Below are 9,415 nucleotides of genomic sequence, written 5' to 3'. Positions count from 1 at the left end.
TTACTTTCCTACGGATTTGATTAAGAGACAAACATTTTCACCATAACTAAAGAGTCAAAATGTTGTTCATTCTGATATTTTTGGGGCACAAACAAATTACCCTGAGCTGTCCTGCAAGTGATGCTTTCCTAGTTCCACATGAGTAGTACCAGCCCGGTGACCTTATAATTGGTGGGATGGTGTCTCAATTTTTTTATCAGTTTTATGAAATTGAATTTAAGGAACATCCATCTCTAATACAGTATGATTTACCAATGTAAGGATTTTTTTTGTCTTCCCATGAATTGTATAATCTTAACCACAATCCCCCCCAAAATACTTATAAGAGTGAAAGCTCTTTGAGCATAAATGTATGGTTTTGTGTAATATCTATGGCTTCTTTGTATTTCAAATGTATCTTTTCTGCACTCTTTCCAGAGTATAGAAAAGAGCAATAAAGATTATTAGGGGTCTGGAGACTAAAACATATGAATAACGGTTGCAGGAATTGGGTTGTCTAGTCTAATGAAAAGAAAAACTAAGGCTGACATGATAGCAATGTTCCAACATTTGAGGAGCTCTCACAGAGAAAAAGGGGTCAACCTATTCTCTAAAGCACATGAAGGCAGGACAAGAAACAATGTATGGAAACTAATCAAGGAGAAAAGCAACCTAGAACTAAGGAGAAATGTCCTAACAGTGAGAAAAATCAACCAGTGGAACAGCTTGCCTTCAGAGGTTGTGGGTGCTCCTTCACTGGAAGTTTTTAAGAACAGACTGGACAGCCACTTGTCTGAAATGGTATAAGGTCTCCTGTTTGAGTAAAGGGTTGGACTAGAAGAACTCCAAGGTTCCTTCCAACTCTGTTATTCTGCTATTCTGGTCTTTAGGGAAGAAATAATTTTCATTATATTATGTTACTAGTATTCATCATGAAATGTATGAAACTTTGGTGCAAGATGTTTTTGAAGAACCTTTAGTTAGCTTAAATCAATTAATTGGTTTTTATGTTTGTTCACTGCTTTCAAATGGGCAACTATAAATAAATAAACAAACAAATGTACATGGACATTCCTCACATAACATATATCCATTAAACGAGTGAACTTTGCTGGTCATATTCTATTTTGTGTTAAAGTAATAGAAATAAATGTGATAGCTTACAAAAAAGGCAACTATTTTTATTTAATATATCATTGTTGAAGATTATGCAAACAATGTCCAAAAATATATTTGAACTCTCTACAAATTATTGAATATCTTAGAAAAAATATCCTATTCCTATTTCCATCAAATATGTAAATGTTTGTTAATCATATACAAATTATACTACCTTACAAAAAGTGTCAACTTCCTTTTTCAAAGGGGTTATTTAACCTATCTGTAGTGTAATAACTAAATTCTATCAGCACGTCCTTGCCTTGGCCTTTGCTGTGAAGGAGATCAATGAGGACTTCCAGATTTTACCAAACATCACTCTTGGGTTCCACATCTATGACAGTTACTACAACCCAAGGATGACCTATCGCACCACTCTGGACCTGCTTTTCAAATCTCAGGAATTTTATCCTAACTACAAATGTGATAACCAGAAGAATCTCATGGGCATCATTGGAGGATTAGATGTCCCTACTTCATCCTACATGGCACAAAGTATAAATCTCTTCAAGATTCCACAGGTAATTTTTGCAGGAGGCTGAAAGAGAAACTTTGCCTTCTTTTTTAAATGAATATCAGAGATTATTTTTTTTTTTTGCTGTGCCTTTCTGCAAGACATTACAGTACACTTTGCTCTCCTTTCTGCAATTTTTGTCCACAATTCACTCAAGGTAATCCAATCAACAAAATTGAAAACTTTTATTATGATGATAGATCAGAAAATTTAAAACAAATATTACACAACAAAATTAAACTTATTTGATACACTCAAGTCACATTGTGGTGTGATTACCACCCAAATATAAGTGGTTAACTCTCCTTGCTATGTCTTGGTTTGCATCTGATAATAACTGAATTTAAAATTCGATTTCCCTAGAGGTTGTTGAAGGATTGGGGCTTCATTGTACTTTTAGAGATCATTATAATAATTGCAGTAAAGGAGGACATACTTAACTCTTTCTATTCTTCAATAATCTCATGTATAGTATTTCATGCTTACGTATTTTACTCTATCTTCTGCAGAGTTGGGCAGAATGTTATCCAATAAGTCTAGTCCTTAATAATTTTTCCTTAGGCTGGGTAGAGTTCACATATTGGGATAGTGAGAAGATTTCCAGCTGTTCATGGGGATGAGCTTTCTGAAACTCTTCCCTTGATTCTAATAAATAATAACTTTCCTTTTCTTTCCTCTCGTCCCCTTTCTTTTCTTTTCTTTTCTTTTCTTTTCTTATCTTCCTTCCTTCCTTCCTTCCTTCCTTCCTTCCTTCCTTCCTTCCTTCCTTCCTTCCTGTCTTTATGTCTTTCTTTTTCTTTCTTTCTTTCTTTCTTTTCCTTTAGTTGACTTATGGCTCTTTTGCCCAAGAAGAGTTTCAGAGTACAAAATTATCTTCACTTTATTGCATGGTGCCAAATGAGGACAATCAGTACATGGGAGTTATACAACTTTTCCTCCATTTTGGATGGAGGTGGATTGGAGTCTTTGCTGTTGAAAATACTGGAGAACGTTTTTTGCAGAAGTTGCAGCCATTGCTTTCACAGAATGGAATCTGTTTAGCTTTCATACAAAAAATTCCACAACGTATCAACTTGGAAGACTTCCCAGAATTATTTGTTTCAATCTCAATTACTTCTAATAAATTGATAGATCAGAAAGCAAGTGTTTTTCTTATCTATGGAGAATCATTCACAATAGTGTGGCTCAGAACTGTTGTGGTTCTTCATGATCCTGAAAATAAAGAAAGTGCATTATTTAGGAAAGTTTGGATCCTGATGAANTTGATTTCATACTGACAGGATTTCAAAGGGGCTGGGATCTCCAGTTGTTCCATGGGGCTCTTTCCTTTACAGTGCATTCAAGAGAAGTTAAAGGCTTTAAAGAATTTCTTCAAGTCATCAAACCTTCAACCCACAAGGATGGATTTCTTCAAGATGTTTGGCAACAATTGTTTGATTGTATATTTTCAAAGGGAGATTTACCTTCAATGTTTAGTGGAAACTGTAGTGGGGAAGAGAATGTGGAGAGTCTGCCTGCACCTCTGTTTGAGTTGCAGATGACTAGCCAAAGCTACAGTATCTACAATGCTGTTTATGCAGTGGCATATTCTTTGCATGAGGCAGTGAGACCAAAATCCCAACCAAGAGAAATTCAAAGGATTGAATTTCCAAATCTGCAGCCTTGGCAGGTAATCTCTCCATGCCTCACCTATCTTGTGTTTCAGTTATCATAGCTTATTTACCCTGTCCTATGGCACTGATCAATAGAGAGACTGAGGCACAAGGCTATTAGGGTCTGAGGTCATTTATGTTATAAAATAGAAGATGGACATAAATCATGTCTTTGTCAATTTCAGCCTAGTCAATACAATTTATGTATCAATGTTCATTCCATAAATAAATGTTTCATCTCTACATTGAATTGGCCTGTCTTGTAAATTTAACCAGCCTGGTTCCATGAAAGATTCAATTGCATTGTGTCTGAATGCAGGCTAACTTTTTTTGTGACCAACAAACTTTTCTGAAATGTGGACATTTTACTTGTATTAGTTTTTTGCAATGTATTCAAGACAGGATTGTTAGACTGGAGACCTAGGGGTTATCATAGTTCTTCTTTGATAGTAGAGGTGCATTATTTCTATGAAGTGAAGTTGGTTTTCAGACTTATGATAAAGTACCAGGAGAAATGCTGAGTTTGCTACTTTAAAGTATTTGTCATAATTAATTCATAAAATAAAAGTGAGATCCATATTTCAGTTATTAATCATTCTTTGTGGGTGGACATTTTCTTCTTCTGTATTTCAAACCAATAAATGTTATTTGGTTTCCTGGAAATATTTGGTTTCCTCCTCCTCCTCCTCCTCCTCCTTCTTCTTCTTCTTCTTCTTGTAGCTTCACAAATTTCTTCAAGAGATTTCTTTTAACAACTCAGCTGGAGAAAGAATCTTCTTTAAAGACAGAAGAGAAGGTGGTGCAAGTGGCTTTGACATCATCAATATGATTACTTTCCCAAACAAATCCTTTCAGAGAGTTAAAGTTGGAAAGTTACACACCCAGTGCTCTAAAAGAAAAAGAGGTTATCATTGAGAACACAATCATTTGGCACCCTGGTTTTAACCAGGTATGAAATTATGTTCATTCCCTCATAAAATGTCCTCATGAAGTTTTATTATTTTTAAAATAGGTCTCCCATCATCTTTTTCAAACATATACAGCCCTGAAGTTCTGCAATGGTCTAGAGAAAATTCATATTATATAACAATGCTGCAGGTCATGATATATAGGTAGGTAGGTAGGTAGGTAGGTAGGTAGATAGATAGATAGATAGATGGGAGGGGGGAGGCAGATCCTATTTCATCACAGAAACCTTAGTTTTTATTAGTAGTGGAAGTTGTTTTGGTTCACCCTTGCATTCTCCTTTGCATTGCTCTTCTTGCCCCTACGTTTTCCATCCTCATGCAACAGAAACAAATATTGTGAGTGCTGATGGTCATCCATTCTGTTAATGTTTTTTGGGTGCTAGGTGGATGTAGGAATTTTCATATACTATGATTAAAACCAGGTGTTGTGATGGTGATTCCTGGATTTATGTGTTGGGTCTCAACCTACTCATACATCCAGTTAAGCAATGTCTGACCTAACAAGCCTATGAATGGGAGATGAACAGCCTATTACAGTTTGTAAAGTAGACTCAGAATTAAAGATAAAAATATGGTGGAAAAAGACAAGGATAAAATATTTGATCGTTACCAAGAAAATAGGCCACTAGGTCCATCATAAAATGTCCTCATGAAGTTTTATTATTTTTAGAATAGTCTCCCATCATCTTTTTCAAACATACTACAGCCCTGAATTTCTGCAATGGTCTAGAGAAAATTCATATTATATAACAGTGCTGCAGGTCATGATGGATAGATAGATAGATAGATAGATAGATAGATAGATAGATAGATAGATAGATAGATAGACAGACAGACAGACAGACAGACAGACAGACAGACAGACAGACAGACAGACAGACAGACAGACAGACAGACAGACAGACAGACAGACAGACAGAGATGAGGGAGAGGGAAAGAAGGAGAGGGAGAGGGAGAGGGAGAGGGAGAGGGAGAGGGAGAAAGAAAGAAAAAGAAAGAAAGAAAGAAAGAAAGAAAGAAAGAAAGAAAGAAAGAAAGAAAGAAAGAAAGAAAGAAAGAAAGAAAAAGAGATCACCATATTTTATTTCACCAGATGACCCTTATTTGTATTAGGAGTAGTTGTTATTATTCAGAGTTACAATTTCTTTTGCTTGTTGTTCTTGTCTCTATGATTTCAGGAATTTCTACACCCCCTCCCAAATATTAATAAAGTCAAAGGTCATTCATATAATCCAATTTTGATAATTTCCATTATCTAATCCAGATTCTTTCATATCTATGTTGATATCTCTAGGTTTGCCTGTTTCTCTGTGTAATGACCCTTGTTCCCCTGGTTACTGGAAGAAAAGGGCTGAAGGGAGAGTGTTCTGTTGTTATGATTGTGGCTGATAGTTTAATTATTTTTTAAATGAACACATGTCTATATAACTAGTCTAAGTTAGGGCACCACAAATCACAATAGGAACTATTGAACTGGTACACAAAGAAGAGAAAAAGTGTGGTTACTGAGTGTGACTCTCAGAATTGCCATTGCTATGTTTCAATAGGTTGTGTGTTCCACCAACAAATCCTTCTCTTCATGCATAGTGTCCAATGAGGGGCATCCCAGAAACTACATGGAGTTCACAGCAGATATTTTCTCTCTGTGCCCAAAGAGAAAAACATCTGCCACCACCTAGGATCAAATTCACAGCCTCCTGATTGTGAGGCAAAAACTCCACCTGTGGAGCACCATGCTGCTCCATGAAAAATAAAACAATTATATAGAGGAATCACTATATTTTTTTAGCTAGGCTCAAATATTAAAGGCTTTACATGAAGGCATTTCAATTCAACAACAATCAAGGTATCTGTTGGCTTGTTAATTAACTTTTGAACCACAGGGAGATTGGCACAAGGGATAATAATGATCCTGTCTGATTCATTGTGTCACGTTCCCTCTGCCTTTCTTCCTTGCAGAATATATATTCTGATCCTGGTGATATTCAAATTGGCACACTCATAGCTCTTCAAACAGAAATTGATGGATTGTCCCATGAAGAGCATTTTCAGATAAAATCTTTGGATTAAACAGTGGATGAACCATTGGGGTGCATACATACCCTGGAACCGAAAAATATTTTCACCATCCCAAAAGCATGAAGATGTTATTCCTTTTGATGTTCCTGATGCACAAGGTAGTTACTCTGAGATGCCCTGCAAGTGAAGCTTTTCCTGTTCCACATGAGTGGTACCAGCCTGGTGATCTTGTCATTGGTGGGATGGTGTCTCACATTTTTTACCACTTTGATGAAATTGAATTTAAGGAACACCCTTCTCTAAAACCTTATGACTTACCTCTGTAAGAATTTTTATTTTTCCCATGTATTTTCTTAGCTTAGAAAGGTCCCCCAAAATTTCTGATACCAGTAAAAGCTTTTGAAAATAAATGCAGGGTTTATACACACACACACACACACACACACACACACACACACACACACACACGTGTGTGTGTGTGTGTGTGTATAAGCCTTTATCTTTATAAGCCTTTATCTTTCAAATGGATTGTCTTATGGGAGAAGAATGCATTTTCTTTACATTATATTAAAGTCCTTCTCATGAAATGCATGAAAGTTAGGTGCAAGAAGTCTATTAAAGGACTTCTTACACCAAAATAACATGCATTTCATGAGAAGGACTTTAATATAATGATTAATTTAATGAGCTTGAGGTAATTTAAAAAATGTTCTCCATGATCAGCCCTCACAAAAAGCACATAGAGTAAATGAGTGATACTTGCTGAAGCTGTTCCTATTATACTTTGTGCCCAAATTGTTAGAATTATATTTGTTAACTGAAAAAAGTCACTACCTTGATTTTCTTTAGTATATCATTGTTGCAAATCATGAAAGCACCAGGTAAAATGTAAAATTGAACTCTGTGGAAATCTATCGAATATTTTAGAAAGGATATTCTATTCCTACTTCCAAGAGAGATGGTTTGTTATTCATACAGAAATGCAGCTGCCTTACAAGAATTGTGAAATTATTTTTTCAATGGGGTATTTAATTTATTTGCAGTGTAATAACCAAATTCTACCAGCATGTCCTTGCCGTGGCCTTTGCTGTGAAGGAGATCAATGAGGACTCCCAGATCTTACCTAACATCACTCTTGGGTTCCATATCTATGATAGTTACTACAACCCAAGGTTGACCTATCGTACCACTCTGGACCTACTTTTCAAATCCCAGGAATTTGTTCCTAACTACAAATGTGATACCCGGAAGAATATCATGGCTATCATTGGAGGACTAGGTGCTCCTACTTCATCCTTTATGTCAGAAAGCATAAACCTCTTCAAGATTCCACAGGTAATTTGACTTCATGTGTAATGAATATCAGAGATTATCTTTTGGTGTGCCTTTCTGCAGGACTTCAATTCAATCCCCATTTTTCTCCCGTCTGCAATTTCCCCCCACAACCCAATAGGTTGGCTCAAAGTAGTAAGTGAAGAACATCAAAACCTTTTATTTGATAGATTAGAAAAGTAAAATGTAAATCACAAATTACAGTACAAAATTAATCTGATTTGAGAGGGTCATTTGATCTTCTGATTTGACCACTACTTGTGGTTGAATTCCAGAGCTGTGTTGAGATAAGGAGTGAAAAGGCTGGCTAGCACATGCTACACAATTACTACATAAACTCTTTGAGGAGGAGAACATACAATTTCAGATAAATGATTTTCCAGTCTCTTTTTGAAAGCCTCCAGTGATGGAGCAGCCACAACCTCTGAATGCAAGTTTTTTCATTGGTTAATTATTCTCACCAATGGAAATTTCTCCTTATTTTTAGGTTGTTTGTCTGCTTGATTGGTTTCCATCCATTGTTTCTCCTCTTGCCTTTGGAAGCTTTGGAAAATAATTTACCTCTCATCTTTGTAGGAACTCATAAATATTGGAACACTGCTATCATGTCTCATGGTGTTAGGGAGGATCTCCTTTCAGTCACTTCCTGCCCATCCCCAACTCAACGCTATCCAGCATTTTCATTGCTGCCCTCAACACACTGCTAGATTCCACCAAGTCACCCAATAATAGTGACAACTCTCTTTGCTATGTGTGGGTTGGTGTCTATTAATAATAACTGAATGTAAAATTCAACTGATTTCCTGGAAATTGTTGAAGGATTGGAGCTTTATGTTACTTTTGGAGATGCCTACAATAATTGCAGTAAATGAAGACATATTTGACTCTTTCTGTTCCTCCAGAGTCTTATGGATACTCTTTCATGCATTCTCTACCTGGGGCAGAGAACAGCAGAAGGCAATGCAGTAACCCTAGCTCTTAAAAAGCTTTTTCCTAAGCTAGGAAGAGTTTAAATGCTCAGATAGTTAGCAGGTTTCAGACTGTTCATAGACATGAGCAATCTGGAACTCCATAATAGCAAACTAAATTTAGCTTGTAGTCCAGTTATATTCATTCAGTGAGAAAATATTTCATCTTGGGGGTTTTATTGCTGTAATGTTCATCAAAACCATAATGTACCTAGAGTTTGAGAACTTTTCAATTGTTCAGTTTCCATCCAGGAGTCATTTTTTTCCATCTTTTTCCACTGGTTATCATAAATAACAATTTTCCTATCCTTTCCTTTCCTTTCCTCTTTCTGTCTTCCTTCCTCCCTTCCTCCCTCCCTCCCTTCCTTCTTTCATTCTTTTACTGTAGTTGACCTATGGATCTTTTGCCCAAGAAGAGTTTCAGAGTACAAAATTATCTTCACTTTATTGCATGGTGCCAAATGAGGACAATCAGTACATGGGAGTTATACAACTTTTCCTCCATTTTGGATGGAGGTGGATTGGAGTCTTTGCTGTTGAAAATACTGGAGAACGTTTTTTGCAGAAATTGCAGCCATTGCTTTCACAGAATGGAATCTGTTTAGCTTTCATACAAAAAATTCCAGAACGTATCAACTTGGAAGACTTCCCAGAATTATTTGTTTCAATCTCAATTACTTCTAATAAATTGATAGATCAGAAAGCAAGTGTTTTTCTTATCTATGGAGAATCATTCACAATAGTGTGGCTCAGAACTGTTGTGGTTCTTCATGATCCTGAAAATAAAGAAAGTGCATTATTTAGGAAAGTTTGGATCCTGATGAA

General features: G+C 36.1%; 1 protein-coding gene across 1 annotated transcript in view; it reads left to right on the top strand.

Moving 5' to 3' along the window:
• Window positions 1–1,496: 1,496 nt before the first annotated feature.
• The window catches only part of LOC107299742 (vomeronasal type-2 receptor 26-like), a 13,993-nt gene continuing 6,074 nt past the window's right edge, over window positions 1,497–9,415 (top strand). Inside the window, exons 1-4 of the mRNA XM_015829081.1 lie at window positions 1,497–1,658; window positions 3,105–3,320; window positions 6,449–6,612; window positions 7,334–7,625. Of these exons, the coding sequence (XP_015684567.1) occupies window positions 1,497–1,658; window positions 3,105–3,320; window positions 6,449–6,612; window positions 7,334–7,625 (834 nt within the window). The remainder of the gene's footprint in view (window positions 1,659–3,104; window positions 3,321–6,448; window positions 6,613–7,333; window positions 7,626–9,415) is intronic.

Source organism: Protobothrops mucrosquamatus, unplaced genomic scaffold (genome assembly GCF_001527695.2).
Source record: "Protobothrops mucrosquamatus isolate PMUCROS unplaced genomic scaffold, P.Mucros_1.0 scaffold5403, whole genome shotgun sequence".
NCBI classification, from domain to species: Eukaryota; Metazoa; Chordata; class Lepidosauria; order Squamata; family Viperidae; genus Protobothrops; species Protobothrops mucrosquamatus.
Note: the sequence above shows the minus strand (reverse complement) of the source record. Positions and strands in the feature narration are given on the sequence as shown.